General features: G+C 40.5%; 1 protein-coding gene across 12 annotated transcripts in view; it reads left to right on the forward strand.

Moving 5' to 3' along the window:
* The window catches only part of rims1a (regulating synaptic membrane exocytosis 1a), a 114,637-nt gene that overhangs the window by 30,854 nt on the left and 60,659 nt on the right, over nucleotides 1-23,124 (forward strand). For 11 of the 12 annotated variants that reach the window (XM_013914036.1, XM_013914039.1, XM_013914043.1 and 8 more), the window contains exons 3-4: nucleotides 7,611-7,821; nucleotides 11,145-11,156. In XM_013914036.1, coding sequence (XP_013769490.1) covers nucleotides 7,611-7,821; nucleotides 11,145-11,156 — 223 coding nt within the window. The remainder of the gene's footprint in view (nucleotides 1-7,610; nucleotides 7,822-11,144; nucleotides 11,157-23,124) is intronic. The other variant, XM_013914037.1, reaches the window with a different exon arrangement.

Consider the following 23,124-nt stretch of genomic DNA (forward strand, 5'->3'; position numbering starts at 1 on the left):
CACACACACACACACACACACACACACACACACACACACACACACGGTTTATTGTTTTAGTTGTTCAGCAGTGAGCTCCATCGAATGTTGTGATGGGAAAGTGAGGCAAGTTTGTTAGAAGCATGTGTGTGTTTGCAGAAGAAAGTGAAGAAATTATTCTCACTTTGCTTTAACCTTGTGTCTCACTACATTTGAATATGGATATTTTTCTTAATGAGCTTGCCATCCGTGTTTCCGTCGCTCTGTACGTTTCCCTCTGATCTTTTCGTTCACTGCCTCTCTTTCCCTCCCTCCACTCTCTGTCCTCTCACTCTCTTGCTCTCATTAAATCTACTACCATCCATGTCTGCATTTTCCAGGGCTGTTATTTGACGGAGATGGGTTTTTTTCTCACCTGTGACAGAGGATTTAATAACTTGATTTTCTAGATTTGTAGCAAAAACACACAGAAACAAGAGCACATTACTGTTCCTGCTGCCTAGTTTCTGTTGATATTAGATGAGACATCAACCGTGTTATGTGTATTGACATTGCATAGTTTGACCACCAGAGGGCAGTCTACAGTTTTTACATAACACGTGACAGCTAGCTAATCTGAGTAGAGTCTGGCTTTGTGCTCATGGTGACTGTGGATGAATTTGGATGAATTAAATGAATTAAAATCTTTTCCTTTTCTCGCTTGCGCAAAATTCCTCTAGTGGCTGTTTGGGGACTTTGGGGGAACTTTGAGAACCCTTGCTCTATGGGCTTACGCAAGCTGGGATGTCATGTGATCAAAATCCTTTGACCCATAACTGTAAATCACAGATAAAAAAAAACATTTCAGGTTGGCGGTGGCCTTTGTGTATATACTGTATGTTCCTACTCCACGTGTTTTCTCAATGTTCTCTGGGTGATCTTGTCAACCCTTCCTGCTCCCATATCAGCTGGGCTGAGCTCCATCCCCCCTGTGATCCTCTTCAGCAGCCATTCCCAAAGCCAAGAGTCCCGCGGCCACCTAAAAAACAGAAAATCCCATTCGGCCCAGCCAATCTGAAATCTTCACTTTACTCAAAGTATAAGAGAAAGTGATGAATTTTCTTGAAAATTTTATTTAAGAAATGCAAACAACACAGGCTGTTAACTATAAATTGCTACTCTGTTGCTACCACCTACCACCGGCACACAAACTTTAATACAAGAGCAGTAGATTTAGGTCAGAGTAATGAGTAACATTAGAAACTAACCACCTCCTATCACCAGTTTTCATCTATTTTTTATACAAATACATTTATATAAATATGTAACCTTACATACTTAATTTCAAAGTTACTGTAGCCCACCAACAGTTCCTTCACGGCCCACCAGGGGGCATCGACCCACACTTTGGAAATGACTACTTTCAGAATAGAAGGCAAATAGCAGCATGGATGTAGGCTTGGATTTCGCATTTGGGATGAAAAAAACAATTTAAATACTGTTTTATACATTCTGCTGAAGTTTTATGCACCAGTTTAGACCCAACCTGTTTTTCTCTCAAGGAAAACATAATGTTTGGTACCAGCTGACAATTCAACATGACACAGTGAGGCTCTCTGTATCTCTGTCTTTACAATAACTACTCTTATCCTTTCTAAATCAAATCTAGCTGGATGTGTAGCTGTGGATCATATATTTGGTAACTGAACGGAAAAAAAAATCACATTTTGTAAATATATCCAACCGTACGACTGGCCCCAAATGGGTGAGTTCACAGTGGCTACTTCCATCTTTTAAATACAGCCTGTGAGATGGAAATAATAGAAAAATAACAGACAAAGGTAAAATGTGTCAAAATGTGTGGAAAGGTAGAAGTTAAATGTTTGGGGGCAAAAATGAAAGAACTCACTGAACCCCCAACAAAGAATGATCTTGAGGATGGAGGAAAATGAGATGTAATAAGGATGAGCAAATGCCCCGATCACCTTCTGTGCATTTAATACTCGGAATACTTACTTCCAGCCAACATGGATTTATTAGACCTAATACCAATAGAAGCTATTTTGGACTGCAGCCATGCGTCATCAACAGTAACACCTCTGAAATAACAAATAAGATGCTGATAATCGTCATAAAAAGCTAAACGTAAATCCCTCTCGTGCTGAATCTGAACAGCAACATCTTATTCAGTTCGGGTTGAAGGCTTCCCCACGGACAACTGGTGTCATATTGATCAGATCAACAATACGCATAACCAACCACGCAGGCTCCATAAATCAAGTCCGTACTGAATACTGGTCTAAATCTATTAGCAGCTGACAGGAGCCGTGGGTTAGGACGGGCTCAGTGAGAGCCACGGATCAGGAAGTAAATCCTGCAGCGCTGCAGCAGCAGGTGACCTCTCTGTGCCCTTTGGCTGCTACTCCCAGGAAGTGTGTGTGTGTGTGTGTTTGAGCAGGTGCTAACATTTACAGAGGTAAAGCTTGTATTTCACCTACTGGGCCCTGACATCTCTGAAGGCTGTATTTAGAGGCAACGGTTTGTCTTGTTGCACCCAAAGGAGCAATGGCCAAATCTCAAGCAAACAGCTAGTTGGTGGACTTTGATTACTCGGGCCTCAGCTGCTGGAACTTGTAGTTTTTTTTACCGCCTGAGCCGATGGGGGAGCATCCTGCACCGCTGAGCCCCGGTCTGTAAGTAGTGCTGCAGAAAATCGTGTTCTGTTGCGTTTAGCAGCTACAGTCGATGTTGTTCCTAAAGCATCTGAGGTAACGTTGCGCCAGGACCACCGCTGGGATGGAGAAGTTATGTTGTGACTGTTCACATGGGAACAGTCACACAGTACAAGTATCTTGTCTTCTGTTATCTGCTGATACAGATATCAGATGGGAGCAGGCCTGTCTGACAGACAGTGCTGTAACAGGGTTGGTGCTGTTATACGTAACCAGAACTGCCCAAAGTGTGATGGAGAGATAAGAATACATTTAAACTGAGAGCAATAAATCTAAAAATAATAACGGAACATTAATATCTGGAGTGTCCTGTGTGTGATCCATTCCTCCGCCACAACCTCATCTCTGTATGCACTTTTGCTACCAGGCAAAGGCATGGATTTCTGTTCGATGATTGTGATAAGGAGCAGTTTGTCTTTATGACAGTGCGATTAAACAGTTGGTGTTTCTTATATACTCCACTTCCCTGCTTCTCTTTTGTCCCTCTGTTCCATTCTTTCACTTTTTCACTTTTCACTTTTCATCTCTTCATTTCCTCTTCCATCTTCCTCTGCTTTGCCTCTTCTTCTTCTTCCCTTTCACTTTCTCCTCTTCGCATTTCTTTTCCCCACTTCTGTTCTTCAGTCTCTCTTAGTTCTCCTCCCCCCACCATTCCACCTTGTTTCCTTTCCTCATTTCCCCTCCTTTTCTCCTGTCTTTTTTGATTTCTTCATAGATCCTCTCTGTCTCTGTGACTTGTTGGTTTGTTTTCCTCTCCTCCCCTTTTTTCTTTTCTTGCCACCTCTTCTTTCGTTTCATCCTCATCTCTCCTCCCCTCGCTTTCCGCCCTCACTTCACCTCTTTGTTTTTCCCTTTCTTTCTCCCTACTGTATGTCCTCTCCTGTCGTCTTTCTTCTCATCCATCCTCCTTCCTTTCTTCTAATTTTACTACAACTTAATTTTTTGGGTCTTTTCTCCTTTTTCCCGGTTATTCCCCTTTTCTTCTATTCTTCTAATTATCTACTTTCTCTTCCTGTAAGGTCTCTTCCCACCTCTTCTTTGACGACTTGCTCCTTTCCTCTTTGTTTTCCCTCTCTAACACATCATAAATATTAATGTCACACCATCCCTAAGCTCACTGCCGTATTATTTCATTACTAGCAAAAAGCTGCTCTATGAGCACTTTTTTGCCAGGCCTGTGGCATTTAAGGGACACAGCACATGCACCGATTTCTTTGGTCAATAATTTAAGATTCCAGTTGTAAAACCTTAAATTGTACCCTACTCAGTTCACATCTAAATTTATCTGCAGGCTGATCATTAAACCACAGATTGTTGCATTTATAGTAATTTGCTTATATTTTAAATAAATATCTCTGTATAAATCTCTATATCTCTATTTTGTTTTCATGTCATTTAGCAGTACTTGTCACAGGGTTCACTCAGTCCCGATGGTCATCAAAAAATGTCTTGAGCTTTACCTCAATGAACTATTAAGCTGCTCTATATGTCCGTGATATTAAAGGACTTTATGTCTCATTCTTCATTCCATATTTAGCAGTGAGTTGAAAGAAATTCCCTCGCAGATACACATGTATGTGAGACTTCAGTATGGTTTGTCCACCCGTCGCTTGGCAAATTCAGTATCATGAGACCAAGACGAGGAAATGCTCAACCTGCTTCCTGTGGTGAAACAGTGAATGGACTAACAGTCAACCCGCTTTCACCTGCAGGTCATCACATACTGACGTTTGGTCAGGAGCACATGTGTGGATGTGCGGATTCACATTATGACCCGCTGGATGTTTTCTTCTGAAACATGCAGGGCAGGCAGAATTTTATAGGAGTTCTTTAATGTCTGAAATGGAAGGCGTGAAGTTTTTGGCAAAAGATGGTGTTGTCATGATGAGTCTAACCATGATCGCCAAAGAAACCTTCTGCAGATAGACAACATGTGCCATATTTGAACCTAAACTTTTTCATTTTAGTTTTTTTATTTAACGTCGAGTCAAAACAGAAAAAACTGGTCCCAGTCTGCCTTGAGGTGACTGTTGTTGTGATTTGGCGCTATATAAATAAAATTGAATTGAATTGAATAGATAGCACTGAAACACCTGCCTTCTGCCTGCCTCCCAACGTGCACTTTTTAAAGGTTTTTGTTCATAAACACATTGGTACAGGGGGGTATTGTGTGTTAAAAGATGACGAGAAGGGGCTCTGGACCATGGTTGTCCTACTTTTGTCTCCTTGTCTGTAAGTTTGCATTTGTTGCTGTTTTTTATATCACGTGCTCTTCCAGGCTTTCAAAATTAAATCACAGTGTCTTTATATTATGATTGTAGTCATTTAACTCAATGTAGTTTTTAATTATGTGTAATTTGGCTGGTCTTCTTCAGCTCTAATAAATGCCTGTAGCCTAGTACATGTTATCCCATATGGAAAAGATGTATATAAGTCTTATAAAGTTTGTATCTGTCTTGTGTTAAACTTGTATGAAAAGCATACAAGAGGGAAAACAGATATAAGATCCCTAGAAAAATTATATAAATGAAACTTGTATGTTTTGGATACTTACTAAAACAATATACGAAAGTGGCCACTTTCATGAGTAAATCATATAAGCCTTCACTATATGAAGTAGGCCATCTTATGCAAGCCTTTTATAAGTTTTTACTAAGTTTGTCTTTTATCCTGTCTTCCTTCTCTCACCCCAACCGGTCGCAGCAGATGGCCCCGCCCCTCCCTGAGCCTGGTTCTGCCGGAGGTTTCTTCCTGTTAAAAGGGAGTTTTTCCTTCCCACTGTTGCCAAAGTGCTTGCTCATAGGGGGTCATGTGACTGTTGGGTTTTTCTCTGTATCTATGAAGCGCCTTGAGGCGACTTATGTTGTGATTTGGCGCTATATAAATAAAATTGAATTGAATTGAATTGAATACGTTTTTACTATTTCTTTTCCATATGGGAATGCCGAGTAGTGTTTGGAAGTGAAACATAAAGAAGTACATCCTCTGTCCTCACCTTATTCATCAGCTCTTCTCCTCTTTGGTCTGTTTCCCCTCTATTTGCTCTCTCCTCAATCTCCACAGTGTGAAATCCAATTAATCAGCATACTGTAATGCCTTTGATAAAACCAATACTCTTCCCCTCTCTTTCTCATATCGATTCGAAGAGTTTCTTGTGTTGGCAAAGCAGCCTGAAACAAAAGCACACACACAAAAAAAGTTGACTGCACCAAAACACAGAGAGTGTGGAGAGTGGCTGATATCGACTGAACTTAATGCAACAACTGTCTCCTTCATACTGTGGTTTCAGTTCATTTCTCCTCCCCTTTATTTATTATTTATCCAGTAAAACAATCATTCTTTTGTAATTTCTTATTGTATCTTTCTGTCCTTTAACTTTTTGCGTTTGCAGTGATCCACAGTGTGTGGAATTACTGTGGAAGGCTTAAACCTAGTGGATCAAAGCAGTAGTATTCTGTGGATTTATGATTTTTCCATAACATTTGTTTTTGTTTTCTTTTGTTTTTTTTACAGATGCAGCAGGATCTTTATTTCATTCTGTTTTTTTGCCACATTAAACATTACAGCGATCAGACATAACATTATGACCACTGACATGGGAAGTGAATAACACTGATTATGTCTTCATCATGCCACCTGTTAGTGGGTGGGATATATCAGGGATCAAGTGAGTATTTTCTCCTCAAAGTTGATGTTAGAAGCAGGGAAAATGGGAAAGTGTGAGGATTTGAGTGAGTTTAACAAGGTTCAAACTGTGATGGCCAGATGACTGGGCCAGCTTTGGGCATCTCCAAATCTCCAGCTCTTGTGGGATGTTCCCAGTCTGCAGTGGTCAGAACAGGGGTGAACCATTAACAGGGTCATGAAAGCTAAGGCTCACTGATGCACATGGGGAGTGAAGGCCGGCTGTGAGGTCCGCTCCAACAGACGAGCTACTGTAGCTCAAATTATAGAAAAAGTTACGGCTGGTTCTGGTAGAAAGGTGTCAGAATACACAGAACATCACAGTTTGTTGTGCATGGGGCAGCAGAGTTGCAGACCAGTCAGGGTGGCCATGCTGACCCCTGTCCAAAAGCAAACACAATGTGCACATGAGACCTGGACAACAGAGCAATGGAAGAAAGTGATCAATCATTTTTTTTTTCTTCACATGGATGGCTGGGTGCATTTGTGTCCCTGACCTGGGGAACACCTGGCAGCAGGATGCTCTTCTGCATGAGGACTAAACCAGCAGAGGCAGTGTTATACTTTGAGTATTAGCCAGTTAGATTAACCAGCCTCAAGTGGTTGTTAGAGAAACTACAGTTTATGGCAGCGGTGTTGCTGCAAAGCAGTTCTTTTTTACTTAGCTTTACAAAACAAGTCTTCTTGGTTAAGTTTATGAAAAGCTAACGGTTTAGATTAAAATATGCATGCTGGACTCTTTCTTGGTTTTTAATGTGGGTAGAACCGCAAACTTGTACTTTACCTCCCAGTCCACAGAGTGGGATGAGTGCACATTTAATAAATTAACCTTCATAATGACGCTGTGGATGCTAGCATTAAAAAAAAGTTATACTCTTGTTCTAATTAGTAAATTGGTGACACATAAATCCACAGCTCAAACCATTGCTTTGTTTAGCATTACAGAGACGCGCATTGTTGCTGAGGATGGTGAAATAGAAAGTAAAACATGTCCTCACAAACTAAAACGGTAAAGAGCTCGATTACGACACAGTAAGGAGTAAAATACGCTTGGACTGAAGTGAAAAAAACACCAGTGAAATTCAAGAGAGCTTGGGTGACATTTGACACATCCTTTCCTTCAAGTGTATTAGCACATTTGGTTTTTGAAATGTATCCTGAGATGGTAACTTATAACGTGGCCTCCTTTCAAAAATGCAGAAGTCTTCATGCTTCTGTTTGATTTTATTTTTGCAGAGGTATCCAGCAGCAGTTATCCAGCTACAGAGAGACTGTGATCCGACAGGCCACGGCAGCGGCAGGCTCGGCCGTTCACCGCGACGACGCGCCGACCTGTGGCATCTGCCACAAGACCAAGTTCGCAGATGGCTGTGGGAACCCGTGCTCGTACTGCCAGACCAAGTTCTGCGCTCGCTGTGGGGGGCGTGTGTCCCTGCGATCCAACACGGTGAGGGAAGGCTACACTTTCTCAGCACAAAAACACATATTTTTATCCTTGTGAAGTAGCACACAGCAATATAGCAAATATTAAACCTGCCCTCACAAAAGTGTGATGCAGTATCCTCCACACGTTTCAGTGTGAAGGGCAAAAAGAATGGAGGACAAAAGATAATACTTTGATCGTTATTAAAGGTTGAATTGAAACTCATTCTCCTAAACAGCACTATGCATCAGTTCCCGGACAGAGCTGCAGCTGTCTGGAAGAAATACAGCACTGTCACATTTGAAGAGTTTGGATATTAAAAAGTATCACAAGTATAATATCGAGTGATGTACACGCTCTTTAATTTGTATATCTTCAATATGCATTCTTTTCTGTATTGTAAAAAAGAACATGATCACAATCCTACAACCCAAACTGCTTTATACGTTAGTAAAATGAACAGTATACAGATACAATAATACAGAATTAAATAGGTTAATGTAAAAAACACAGTAATGTATATATAAACACTGAAGTATTTTCCTTTTATTAAATTTGTGTGTACACTATACTGAACTAAGAGATATGCAAAGTTTTATTCCTAGGCGTCCACTGACCCACTTTCGAGCCTTTTTTTCAGACATGGCAACGTTAGAACAGGAATATTTCAAAGATAAAAGCCTGACACTTTCACTGATCTTTGTCAACATCAAAATGAACCACAATCTGTCATTTGGGACAGATTCCCCAAAAGTATTGGCTACTAATAATATGAAAAAATAAAACTCCAGCAGTCCTGCAAAATCCCATATTTGAGCACACCTTAATACGAATATTGAAAAAGACAGTCAGTGACCATTTCTGATTGGCATATAGTTTAATGTAAAATAAAGCACGCGCAATACTTTTTAACATAAACTTCTTAGTTGCAAAAATGACTCCAGCATGAATCGACTTGTTGTATTTGCTGGATTGAGCAAGTACGACAAGTTGTGCCACTAAAGCAAAAATCAGCATGTCGTCTTGTTCAGCAGGAACAAAATACCGGAGATTCCAGATGGCGCTCTAATCACAAGTCAGAAAAGAAGTTATTTAAATATGTGGGTCACTAAAATCTCAAATCATCACATTTTTACAATAGTTTCTGCTCAGCCATCTCTGATTTGCATTAAAACTGAACGACCCAAAGTTTGGACATGTATAATGATTGCTAGGAAATTTGAGACGGTTGAGCAGCAGGAATGTTTGATTTTAGATGGACTGATGCTGTTTGTGCACAACCCACGCATGTTCGCTTTCCTGCTGAGTTTATGCTGTTATCCTCAAGATTCAAGTCTTATTTGATGCAATATGTTTTTTTTTCTAAATTATGGTAACGTTGTAAACACGAGTAAGTAATTGAAATTAAATCTACACTCAGTATACTTCCTACAAGCAGCTGGTGATAAAAGCACGCACTGAACATCACATCAGGCCTCAGGTGTTGGAACTCAGATGGAGCTGATGAGCCGTGGGTCGTACTGTATGTGCTCTCGAAATGTACTGTATCTGAGCTCTGTGTGTGTTACCATGTGTGTGTGTGTGTGTGAGAGACCTGGTAAAGGTTAATTGGGCATTAGACTGAGCAGTGGATGGGAGAGGGGGGTGTCTCTCACTCTGTCTCGCTCTGCCAGGGGTCCGGAGGTGCCCTATACACACACAGTGGGGTGTATGTGCGTGTTTGGTGATGCTGGAAGGCAAGTCTTCCTCTGAAATAAGTGACATCCCGTCTTACCCCCCAATCCCCACATCCCCTCCCCTGAATTGTCGCTGTGACATTTAATGACCTCACACACGCAAACACACAAATGCTCAAAAGTACATCCTAATTAGTTAGTGGCTAACGTGGGGAGAGTTCAGCGGGGGGTGGGGGGTGGGGCGTTACATTTAGTGGAAACTTTTTGAAAGGTACATTGACAGGTACGCACACATACACACAAGCAGACTCACAACACTGTTTATTAATGTTTGTTTGACTTTCTGTTTAATTATACTTTGTTAACTTTGCTCAGTGTGAACAGAAAACATGCGTTACGACTCAGGGAAGACATGAAATTACTCAAGAATACCGGCTTGATTTTTACCACCACTGGACATTTACTCAAATAACTAAAGGAATACAATCATTTATACAGAAGCAAATCTTTTTCAGTTTCCTTAACGAGACAGTCAAACAGAAAAATTAGTAATATTCAGTTGTTCAGTGCCCATTAAGATACAAATCTGTGTCTTTCTAAATCTACATCTTTTGGAGACACAGAATTGATGATTATTTTTCATTCAGTGATTGCCAAATCTTTGGAGAACAATTAAAAAATACACATTTTGACAGCACACAGCTCAAGTTCACCAAAGATAGTCATCACCGAAACCCAGGACAGGGTTTTAAAATAAAGTTCTGCTTTAACTGTTATAGTTTCTGTTGCAGAATCGGAGCCTTGTGTCTTTTATCATGTCTCTTTCTCTAGAGCCAGATTCATTAGCGGATTAGCTTAGGTTTGTTTAAAGGTTGTAGATTGATCACACTTAGCCTAACGCTAATTTAAGTATATGCCTACCTCTAAAACTCAATATTAAACTAAGTGTTGGTTTAATCTGTACACAAACAGTACAGTTTTGATTTTAGATGGAGTCAGCTGTGACCAGAGATTGCTACTACTTGTTGCTAATGTTTGTGGACAGTCTGTAGTCTGTTAATCACTTGGGTTGCCTCAGTGGCTTAAAGATTCATTTTAGGTTGAGAAGAAGCTGTTACATTACTATATTGTTATTGTTACTATCTAGTGAACTCGAAATGAGCTGGTAGGTAGGCCTTTGGACAGAGTAAAGAGCTTTCCTATGGCAAGCTAAGCTGTCTGCTTTAGCTCTATATGCTTTTAAACAATGAAATAGATTATGTTCATATTTGTGAACTGAGGATAGAGCGGATAGATTTTTGTATTCTTCTTTCAGCTTGAAGTTGGTTTATAGTTTTGCTTTAACCTCATTTTCATAAATCAGAAACATTCCGTTTTAATTTAGGGAGGCTATAACCATGCATGAATCTTGTCATGTGCTGTTGTAGGCCAGCAACTGTTAGGTATTTGTGTTTGTGGTGGATGTAAATGAGGAATTTTAAAGGGCAATGCATTTTCATTCATCTTCAGTGATGGGAATATTATTGGAAACTGAAATATCTGCGTATGACAGTGTTTGTGACTTGCAGGCTTGCACAGTAGGATCATTGCCATGCTTTCAGATACCATTTTTTTGTTCACATTCTTTCTGTCTTTCTTTTCATTATACATGGATGGCTGACTGGGCTGCAGGAGGACAAAGTGGTGAGTGATGCATCTTTTCTTCTCTCTTTTCTGGAGCACATAACTCTGACCAAAACCTTTAAGAAAATACATGTACATAAAACAGACCCTGTCTTCTGTCTTCACGCGTCTATTAGTTCTATTGTGAAAATATTACCTTATAAATACAGCACAATTACAATTTAATTTATGGCATGATAACGAGACTAAAACAAAACACTCATCTGCTTTGATGATATTCTTGCAGTCAAATGCACGCTGCCACCTCAGAGGTAGATGATGCACACAGACCAATACACTGTATGGACAACTTTAGATTTGCAAATGAAAACATGTGGGAGGAAGTGGCAGCAGTCCTAGGCAAACATAGGGAGATTACAAGGCCCAGAAAAGAAACATACTCATCATCTTGACATTTAAGATGTGTAATATTGTCAGTGTGGGACAGAGCTTAGTTATTATACATCTTTTTAGAAAGGGATTTAGTAGTTAACTGGAAGCATCTTCACAAGTAGTTAACAAAATCCTAATTCTTGCAAGAAATGGATATTGTGTTTACGTATTAATAGCTGGTGTGTCTGTTGTTGTTTACCTATCCTTGGTCATCTCTCATTTGTTGATTGTGACTTGTTTGCTTTGTAGCTAGCTTATGGTGTCTTTTTAAAGCAGGATTTGTCTTTTTTGGGAACACCTGTCAACATATTCAGCATATATTCACTAGCTATCTAGTAGAGCTGGGCGATAGAACGATAACGATATGTATCGCGATATAACTTTTACTCGATAGAGAAATTAAGCTATCGCGATAGACCTCGCCGCTCTTGTCCTCTTAAAATAAAAAAATAAAAAATAAAAAAGGTCAGCCAAGTAGCGCAGAGCCGAACCAATCACAGCCGCAGCGTCACGTCGCGTGACTTGTTACGTACAGCACAAGTGCCAAGCCGCACGTGTGTTTGTTTGGGAAGCAACCAGCAGGTAATGGAGGAAATGAGTGTGCCGACTAGAAAAATCAACCGAACGTGACCGAACAGAAAACAGATAATGGTTCCAACGCCGGAGAGATTGTCGAACGGAAGAGCCATAGAAGTTCCGTAGTGTGAAGGTATTTCGGCTATTTCGGCTAAAAAACAGAGTAGCGTGCACTGTAAATTGTGCCGAAAGCAAGTCTGGAAATACGATAAACTGGTGCATGCGTCACACTGTGCGCCACGTTATTGTTTCGGTGAAATGAATTTCTACAATACTGTTACTGTTAATTCTACTCTCTGCAGTGTTTAAATGCTTACATATACACACAGTTACTGTCCGTCCACACATACGACTCGGTTCTGCTTCTATGCCCCAGCTTTGTTTACTTTTTCCCACCGAGGCTTCTAGACTTCTGATTGGCCAACATTTCTGCACGGTTAGGAATCTAGCGCCACCTGCTGCTTTGGCATGTTCATAGCAGCGTTTTCCTTCATTTCTCCCTTTATGTGTGGACGGGATTATTTTTTAAAACGAAAACGGAAAATCTCCGTTTTCAAAAATACCCGTGTACGTGTGGACGTAGCCTCAGTCTCTGACTGGAAGCGCTAATTCGTCATTCGGCTTTTGTCAGACTAAAGTAACTGTTAAAACTGTTTGAAAAGCTAAGCTATACAACAAGGAGAGATTGAGAATTTCCTTTTAGTTCTCAGTTTATTTGATATTGACAAAAGTTAGTCAGTTTTGTCTGTTCTTCTGTAAAACAAACTAAGATTTATTTTTAGAATTAATATTTTGTTTCTAAGTGGAATTGACAATTTAGTCTGTTTCGTTTGTTCTATTTTGAAACTTAAACGCTTTAGCGGCTGCCTTTTGTGTAGTTTGCAATATTTGCCTTTATTTATCTGAAAAAGTCTCATGTTCCTTAAGTACATCTACCCTGTTGAACTTATTATGGGAAATAAATATTTAAATCAAAACAAGCTGCTGATTATTTCACATTTTACTTGTGAGCAACGGCACATTTAAATCTTACAAATATAGTTATTTGGCTTATATCGTGATATATATCGTTATCGCCTGAAATGAAAAAAACATATCGTGATATGAAAAAATCTCATGTCGCCCAGCTCTACTATCTAGCTATAGTACTGATTTACAATAATTTCAGAGACTGCGTCTTCAAAAAGCAAAAACTGTATCTGATTTATGTTTGTCTGTTAACCCTTTGGTGTTGTCTCCTAAGCTGTCGGGCAACCACGTTTCTAAATCTAGCTTTAATTGCCCAGTTTTTGCAAATGTTGACCTGTTGGACACTAAAACTGACCCAAAGAACCCACAACTAACTTTTGCACATGCTGAAATGGGGCAAGCATATCAAAACGTGCAGCCTAGCTTAATTAACACCTTACTGGCTGTCATATGTGGCTTGTATGTTGGGATTACTGACCCACGAGTGTTTCGGTGCATTGGTCCCTACTGTAAACTTCCTCATTGTCATTAAGCCTGGTTGTTCAACATGATACTGCATGACAGGCGTACCTGGCAGAGATGCCTTTAACATCTTCCCCTACTTGTGTAGTTGTGTGTGGGTTTAGAATTTTTCTTGGCCTTGGCTGACTGTCCTTAGGGCAGCTGCCAAACCAGCACTTTGATCTTTATTGGCTGGGCTGGATTGCCACGAGTGTCCATCAGTGCTTTGGTGTGCTGTACATAGTGGTCCCACTCCCTGCTAAAGCTTGGTACGCGAGGCACTGGCTCTAAAGAGGAAAGTTTTGGCTGAATGGAGGCCTTATGTAGCCGGATACTAGACCAGGTTTGAATTACTCTTGACATGGATTCATTTAATTACTTTAATTTTGGCTGGCACAGTGAACCAAAAGTTACTCCCTGCTTTGTCCACTCCACTCAAATATAACACTCAAAGTTAAATTGAAGCACTGGCAAGTATAATTCTTGCTGTGAGTGATATAATGATATGTATTATGTAGTATACTATAAATGTTTTTAATAGTGTTTCTAAACAGGGTCATGTTTGGTCTATGAAGTCGCACACACTTGAATTTATTTCAGTTCACAGAAAACAATAACTGGTTAGCAATTCAAGATAATGACAAAAAATCTGAAAAAACTAGAAGAGAGCAAAGGTGACAATTGGCAGTGCATATTATTATATAATGCATTTTGTACCGTTGTCATTGTTATTATTAATCTTTCATGCCATGGATGTAATACAGTTTTATATGAAATGCCCCCCCCAGCAGGAGTGGCAGGCTCGTGAGGGCTCATGACGGCCGCTCTCAGGGGCAGAAGCAGTATTAGTTGTTGGCAAATCACATGATGAAGTGCTAGTTGTTGTCATGATGGTTTCCTGAAGATGTAGGTGGCAGAATGTTTCCTTGTCCTTACCCTAGTGGAGTTTTGGTCAAACAGAAAATTGTTCATTCGATACCTTGGCTGATTGGGACCCACACCCATTTTCGCACCTTGGCTCGTGTGATTAGGCAGAGGATCCATAAGGGGTACATGACCCTCTTGGGGGACACTCCCATAGGGCTTAAAAATCTGGGACTCTCCACGATTTGACCTTAGAACTCAAGAAGCTGAAGAAGCTTCTCAGGTGAGAGGTGAAACGTCTTCAAGAAACTTCAAGAAAGAAGTCCAGACACTTTTCTTTCCAAGCTCCTTAGACTACAATGATCTGGATGACTGATGACCTTCCCAGTCCATCAGTTTAGTCAATCAGAACTACGCTATAGGGTGTAGTTTAGAATGAACTAGATCTTTCATGTTAGTTGAATTTTGCAGTTTCTTTGGACCAGGACGTGTCCTCACAATGACCTCACAAGCCCAGTGCAGTTCGTGGGAACACAAAGACCTCAATTACAGTTTAAGTGTCTGTGATTCCACGCATAAACCTTGTCTTCACACGGTGAGCATGAGGATCCATTTGGACATCTGCATGCTTGCCAATTTTTTGTGATTGTGCAAACTGAGCTGTAGAGATTTTACAATGCACCAACTGCGCATGCACCCCAGGCAGTGGACAAGTCAACAAGTATAACAGGCATGAATGCAAGTCTGCCATCTTAGATTTTAACTGGCATACATTTAAAAAGTTTTAATGTGTTTTTTTAACTACTTTCTCACTTTTTTAGTTTCTATAATTTATTTTTTTCACCATTATTTGGTATTCAGGTCTAGTAACAGGGTTTTCATTAGTAAACACAACTCATTGTATTTCTGCATAGATTTTATCAGTCTTTCTAAAACAGTTTGACATTTTTCCATTGTTTAACTACAGCATTTGCTTATTTGCTATTAAAATCATACCCAATTGATTTTGCAATCATTAAGCTAGCTAGCATACAACAATCCTTAACTTTTATGTTTTGCGCTCCTTCAAATTTGGAATTGCTAGGATGTTGAATGTCAGGCAGAAGGAAAAGAGGAAGAACACAGAGGCGTTCATGGGTGTAGTGAAGGAGGACGTTAGCGTGACAGAAGAAGATGCTAGGTATATGGTGTGATGAAGGCGCAGCCAACGGAAGGACATTAAAATATAGAATATAATTTTTGTTTCCATAACCACTCAGCAATATGACCAGAATCTAATATCCCGACATAAGACATTTATCGTCTCGACAACGATATACATCACAAAATTTTACATTTTCTGAAAATTCTCTGAATCTCGGGCAACTCGATTTGTGTGAAGTCTTTTTTTTTTTTTTAGCTGGTCGTGTACCTGAAGTCAAGTGTTTTGACCGATGCATGAAACTATACATTTTTAGACATTTTCTATGTGGGTATTTATTACATGTTGTGCTCCGGGGAAAAGCCCGCTCTAATGTTTGAATCTAGGGTCTATTTTTTAGCACCTCTTTTTTGCTTCTCATCCGTGCACACTCTGCTTACTCTTTCACGTGATTCAGTTTATTTTGAAAACTCTCAACAGGATCTTCAGCTTTATTGTGAAAGGTTTATGTGTAAATAAGCGGGCAGTGGAGCCACACGATGGTTTTACCTTCGTTGTTGCTAATGACAACGCATAAAAACAGGCACTTGTCCGTCCGTAGCGTGGTTATATTAAAAATAAGAGAAAGAGAGAACTTTAAGAAATTAACACTACAGTGACCATCAAATTGATAAAAAATATTTCCGTAAACAGTTTATTTTGCGACACCACGGAACAAATGATAGCGTAAAATGAAATGATAGACGTTTTCATATCGTCATCCGATATATATCGTTATATTGAACAGCCCTATCACTCAGGATGTTTTTGTATCATTTTTTCTTTACAACTCTTAATTCTCCTCTGGTAACAGCTTTAACACCACTTTGCCATTTTTGTATTACATTGGCTACAATCATGTTTGAACTGGCAGCGCTTACCGCACAAAGTTGTTGGTGTTTCATAACAGCAACCAAAAATACTAATGCTTTTAAAAATGAACACTTTCAATAAGTCATTGTTAAAAAACGATCACTTTTTTCATTAAACAGTCCAAAGTAATATAAAGCAGGAAACTGAAAAAAACACTAATAGTCACTATATTTTTCCCTGTCATTCTCACATGTGTCTGCTTAATTCGTTGTGTTATGAAGTGTGGTAGATGGATGGATACAACGATAAATAAAGTTTTAATAGGCACAGGGATGTGAAGCGTGTGGTGCACGCAGGCTAGCGTGTTGTGCTAATGATATTCAGTGCTCATTATCTGCAGTGATACCTGTGCTCTAGTGGAGAGATGAGTGCGTGTTGTTGTACTGAAGCCAAGTGTTTCTCACAGAGAGGGCCATTTTTGAAGTCTTGATTCTTCCTCTCATGGGGAACTACAGAAGAGCTGTTTGTGTTACTTCACCGTCAACATGCACAAATACACAAACACCTCTTTTCCCTCTCTTTGTCCAGGGCTGTATTTCTGTTGGGGGGGTGGGTTTTATGTGACTGTAACTCAGCTCGGTGCTGGTAGATTGCTGTTTTTAGACCAGTTCTCATTCAGAATTACTGGCAGGGATGTTTACAGACTATGGATGCTGTTAATTTTTAGAAATACAAAACTTTCAGAACTCTAAAGGCAAATCGAGAGAATGCAGACATTACATCTTCCTTTTTCCTAATAATACATTTAGGAGTTAAATTATTATGAATTATTATGAAGTTAATGACCATAAACATTAATCGTTTCTGATTGCTTAAGGTTAGGGTCAGCTGCTTTAGTATTACTGAAATATACAACAGGTGCAACAATGAGACAACCCCCAATCTCCCTCCTCGTCATTTCTGACTGTTTTTCATTAGTTTTGTATTTGGCTAGGGATCATGATACCTGGACCTACAGAGGCTGAAGAGGTAGTTCAGCTCCTCCAGGATGGCATATCAATACGTACCATTGCCATAAGGTTTGCTGTGTCTCACAGCACAGTCTCAAGAATGTGGTGAAGATTCTACTCTCGGAGAGCTGGACAGGGCTGCGGAAACCCATCATCAGGACCGGTATCTGCTCCTTTATGCAAGGAGGAACAGAATGCACACTGCCAGCGCTACAACATGACCTCCAGCAGGCCTCCACCTGCGCCCTGTGGGTCTGGAGAACTCATGGAGAATGTTATACTGTCTATAACTTTGTTCAGTATGGTCACTTTGGTAGTGGGTCAGTGATGTTCTGGGCAGTCATATCTATTAAGGTATCGGGATGAAATCTTTGGACGCTACTGCAGTGGGACTTGGTTCCTCCTGGCACACAACAATGCCTGAACTCATGTGGCAAGAGTATGCAGGGAGTTCCTGGAGGATCAAGGAGCTGTAGAACCAGTAGAACACCTCGGTGAAATCACGTTTTATTCCATCCAGCCACCAGGTTTTACCTCAGACTGTCCAGGATCTCAGTATTCCCCTGGTCCAGATCTGGGAGGAGATTTTCCTGGACAGATCCACGGTCCATACAAACTACCGAGAACCTGCTGTGTGAATTTTTCTCATGTTGATTTACAGGGTGTCTTTGAATTCAGCCCTCTGTAGGTTGATCACTTTCATTTCCATCAAACCAAGTGGCATCCTTTCATTCCTAACACATGACCCAGACCTTGTTGGTATAGATATCCAGCATGTTTTCTTTTTTTTTCATTTAGATCTGATGTGCTTTTTAAAGTGTTGCTTTAATCTTTTTTAGCAGTGTATTTCCCCTCCCTTCAAGCCTCCTCCAATGCCTTATCTTTAAGACTGATAGCATGTACATTCATCACCTCAGTTTATCTTGCCCTCATGATAATGTAACACTTATCTTTTCCTGAGGGTGGTGTTTATGAGCTCACAGACATGCTTGTGTCATGCTTGTGTTGATTTATTAGAAGCATCACGGTGTTTGTGAAGTGGCCAGCATGTAGCTAACTCTACTTCTATTCTCTGGCCACTAGGGCAAAAAGTTAGTCTTATCCTATGAAATAAAATCAAATCCAAGATACTTCAAAATATAGTATGTGCCTCACACTTGTGCAAATGTATATCTATTGATCTAGGCTTGCAAGGAATTATGGCTCTGTGCTGCTTTGTGTCGGTGTGCAGTGCTGTAGAAAAAGCCGGAGCGATGTGTCATCCGCTGTAAACGCCACAGCGCCTCATGATTACTATTGATCGCCAGTCTTGCTAACTGCGTCCGTCTCCGCGTCCGTCTCTCATTGACTGGCCTTAAGGGGGCCATCTCTCTCCTGGTTGGTGTGGCACACACTCTTAAGAGCAAGCACTCACACATACACAGACACCTTGTACTTGAGGAAGGCACATTATTCATAGAAATTAATGTAAAAAATTATTCATATAAAAATCATATATGGACAGTTCATGCTGCTTTTAGTGTCTGTATCTTTCGTCAGTTCAGTAAAGTTAGGGAATGAGTAATTACTTATTACTCATTCTTTTAACTTTCTCTGAAGTCTCAGTCATCACTGGTGAAAGCTGTAACCCTACCCTAACTATATTTTAAAGAAAAGCACAATTGATGCACTTCTGTTAGAATGATTGTTTTCAATGTTCCATGATTGCCAAGACTTGGTAAATCATTATTAAAATAACAAATATGACATAATGTGATTACCAAGAGCCAGAGTTTGGGGTTTAGGGTTGGGTTCAGTGGTGTCTTAGATCTTGGAGGATTAATTTGTTATCATCCATCAGATTTTTACAATAGGTGATTTATTTAGTTGTGGAACTAGGGTTTATTTAGTAGTTTTAGTCTCCTGCTAATCAAACACATTTTAAGAAACAGCAGTGGCAAGCAATTGATATTTTTGTCTGAAGCATGTCTGAAGCATGTCTGAAGCATGCACGCTGGCCTAGAAGTTAGTCTTTCATAAGCTTTTCGTTTTGGTTATGGCAAGTAGGCATGAATCCTGCAGCTTGAGGCTAATCTTTTAACATCCATTTGAACCCTGCCCATTGAAGGTTAGGGGTAGCATTTGGGTTAGTGGTTACCCCTTTATGTAGAATTCTTAGTTTTGTGAAATAGCACACGATCTGATATCCCCATGTTAGTATCATTCCTGAATCATAATAATGTTGGTCCTTTATTTATGCAGGTAGTCCCATTGAGACCCAATGTCTCATTTGCAAAAATATAAAAGTATGGTAAGTGTGGCTCACTGGGTCCACTCACTGGGCTTAGTGCTCAAGGGGGAAAAAAAAACAGTTTTTCAGCGTGGCTGTCCTGCTTTTGAAACATTTGTACCTCCCACCAGAGGGCACGAGGTCAAATAGGTGCTGTCCAGGGAGGGGTGAGTTGATTTTCATAGGTTCATAGCACAGTTTTCATAGATTCTCAAGCGCAAGTCTTTAATGTGTTTTCAGTGAACAGGGCTGAATAGTACATCTCAAGATTTTTTAAAGTCCTAGTTTATAATGTAGGTTTTTTGTCTTATTATTTATGATTTAAACTGTGGATGTCTTTTTCTCTCACTTTATTTCCTCCATCCGTCCACTTGTCCTTATCAGGGTCGCAGGGGGTTGGAGCCTATCCCAGCTATCATAAGGCAAGAGGCGGGGTACAGGTCGGCAGTCTGTCGCAGGGCTAACACAGAGAGACAGACAACCATTCACACTCAGGCTCTGGGTTTGAACTTGTTGCTTCACTATGTCCTTTCTGTGCCTGTGTGGGTTTTCTGTGACTGACTGCCTGTTCAGGGTGCACTGCGGTTCCTGCCAAATATCGGCTGAGAAAGGCTTCGACCCCAACGCAAATCTGTTTGGATAATGGGTTAAGAAAATGGCTACTCATTTTCTGTAAGCAAACCTTCATTAACAGGCGTTGATTAGAGATTAGATTAGAAACGTACCTTTTTTATACAGTGGTAAGAAAGGTAAGCACAGCATCATCACTAAACTCACCTGCAGTACTACAACTCAGTGTGTGAGTGGAAACTGTGTTGGTGACTGGAGACAAAGTGTTCCAACATGCAGTCAAACATTAACTGCCACAATAAGGCACAGTGTCCTTAATCATTTTCTCACTTTAGTGGAACCCCAATATTTCTAGGTTGGAGACAGAGACGAAGTGCAGGTAAAGCCGGCTCCTGTATCTAAACCTGTGCTGTACTAGTGCGTGCAGCCTCTCATGCTCTGTGCTTGCTTGTGAGACCACTGTTTCATGGGTTACAGTACAAACACAATATACTCGGGTGCCTGCAAGTGCATTTATTAGTGTGTGAGCTTTCCGTGTATGGAGATGTGTGTAATGTATGTCTGTATGTGTTGCTGCGGGTGCCGGGTTGTGCTGATATAGTGCCTCATTAGCTGCTGTGGACACTAATCTCCTTTGTGGCAGTCTTTCATCCTTACCGCAGGATTTATGGACGCCCTCGCGTGCTGCCAGTGCAATACGTCAAGCTGTCATTGGTTGATCTTACTTCCTGGTTACCTCCCCTCCTCCCCCTTCCCCCCCTGGATGTTAATGTGCTATTTGTTTCACCTGTTAAGCAGCAGGCGTTGGAAGATGTTAGTAGAATAGTGGCTGGCAGTGAGTCATGTTTTTAGTAAACTGGATGGAAATAAACTGGAGGATGATCAGAATATTACAGCTTCTGGTTCACTCAAATCTGACTGGCTCAATACAGGTAGCCTCTCTTTCTTTTTTTACCAGGTCACCAGAGACCTGTTTACGGTTGGGTTTAAAAGTTTACATCTGCTCCTTATAGAATTTTCACTTATCATATCCAGATGGAATTTTAATAATTGAAGGTGAAATGTTTGTGAAAGAGTTAAAATGTTTCAAGTTTCTGATCATGTGGCAGGCTTGTAACATACCTAAGGCTACGTCCACACTAACGCATCGTTTTCTCTCCGTTTTGGCCTCCCGTCCACACTGAGATGGCGTTTTCCTCAAGTAAAAACGCAGCCTTTTGAAAACGCTCTCGAAAACGCATACATTTCAAAACAGAGCTGTCCAGCTGCAGTGTGGACACTCGAAAACGCAGACTTTCTAAAATGATGACGCGTTTCAGTCATGTGATGCAGTCATGTGACCAATTAAACAAAGATAGAGGACATTATACAGCAGTTCTTTTGATTGCTCTCAATTTTGACAGCCCTAAAAAAGATTAAGATCCGTTTGTACATGCTCCAGACAGCTTTTCTTCAAATTCTTAATTCTCACAGGACTGGAACGTGAGCGGTTTTGGCCGCTTTAATGTGGACGCACATTCTGTGAAAACGACTGAAAACGTTAGTGTGGACGCAGAGCGTTTTCGGACGCAGAGCGTTTTCAGACGAAAACGACGTTTTCAAATCTATCCGGGCTAGTGTGGACGTAGCCTAAATCTGTGCTGAAGAGGTCTGCCAGTGACCTGGGGGATGCTTCCTTTCTTCATGAAACAAACAATCAGCATTCCAACTTCAAGGTTCCATCACTGGATTATTCACTGTTATCCAAACGCATATATATAGACACACACATGTGTGCGAGTAAAGATGACAGGAGCAAACACATTGGCGCAGATGGCCACGCACAAACACGTTCAGATGCAGCAGGACGCAAAACAAACACACAGGAGTTTGGTGTCCTAGTTTCCATCTGTGGAGGGGCTGTTCTCCTGCTCTTGCTCATTCCTTCACTCACAAACTCATCTCAAGGGGGAAGCGGTGGTGGTGTTAGTGGTGGTCTCATTGTGGTCACATGACGTGTTGCTGCTGTTGTTGCAATTTGTGTGTGTGTGAAAAAGAGAAGACGTTTGGATCTGCATGTTTGCATCACTGCTCTTGTGAGGAGCCGGTTATATATATTTTCTTTGTGTGTGTAAGAGTCTCCCTGCCAACAGTTCCTCCTTCTTCTCTGATTGCTTCTCCATCAGAGTGTGATCTAATACAGGGATTACTCTGGGATTAAGTGACTCTCTCATAAAAGAACACCTCACCAGCTCCATATCTCCACAAGACTAGCCATTTGTTATGGAGTATCATCATGTGGAGAACATCTCATAGGAGTGAAAACCGCTCCAGACAGGAGTCAAGTGTTCGTAAGAGAGGAAGTACACCGGCAGAGAAGATGTCCAGCCTCAGAAACTAACCCAAAACATGTTTTTCTTAAAGCCAACCAGCAAATTTAACTCCATGGTTTAATTTTTCGCACACACATACACACACATACACACACATTTATCATTCATACAGTTTATGACAAAGTCTATTTTTGGAAAACTGGCCAGAAACACTGACTGTGTTAAGTTAGTAAGCTATTACTGGTCTGCCATTAAGAAACAGGGAGGTCTTACTTGAGTTACAGTTGTGTACGTGGTGCTTTGATACTTTGTTATGGTGTGGAAGAAAGTTTCAGTGGTAGTTCAGTGTTTTTCGCTCTGCGACTGTGAAAGAGTCTGAGAGTAAGTAAGGAAAAAAGTAAAAAACAAGTGGTAAATAGGCTTACTTGTAAATTAGAAATAATGTCAAGCACAAGGATTGGGTGACCTGTTCTGTGATTATTTAACTATAGAAAGGTATATAAAAGAACACACACACACACACACACACACA

This window comes from Pundamilia nyererei, unplaced genomic scaffold (assembly GCF_000239375.1).
Source record: "Pundamilia nyererei isolate P.nyererei 1_Seehausen unplaced genomic scaffold, PunNye1.0 scaffold00168, whole genome shotgun sequence".
Taxonomy (NCBI): Eukaryota; Metazoa; Chordata; class Actinopteri; order Cichliformes; family Cichlidae; genus Pundamilia; species Pundamilia nyererei.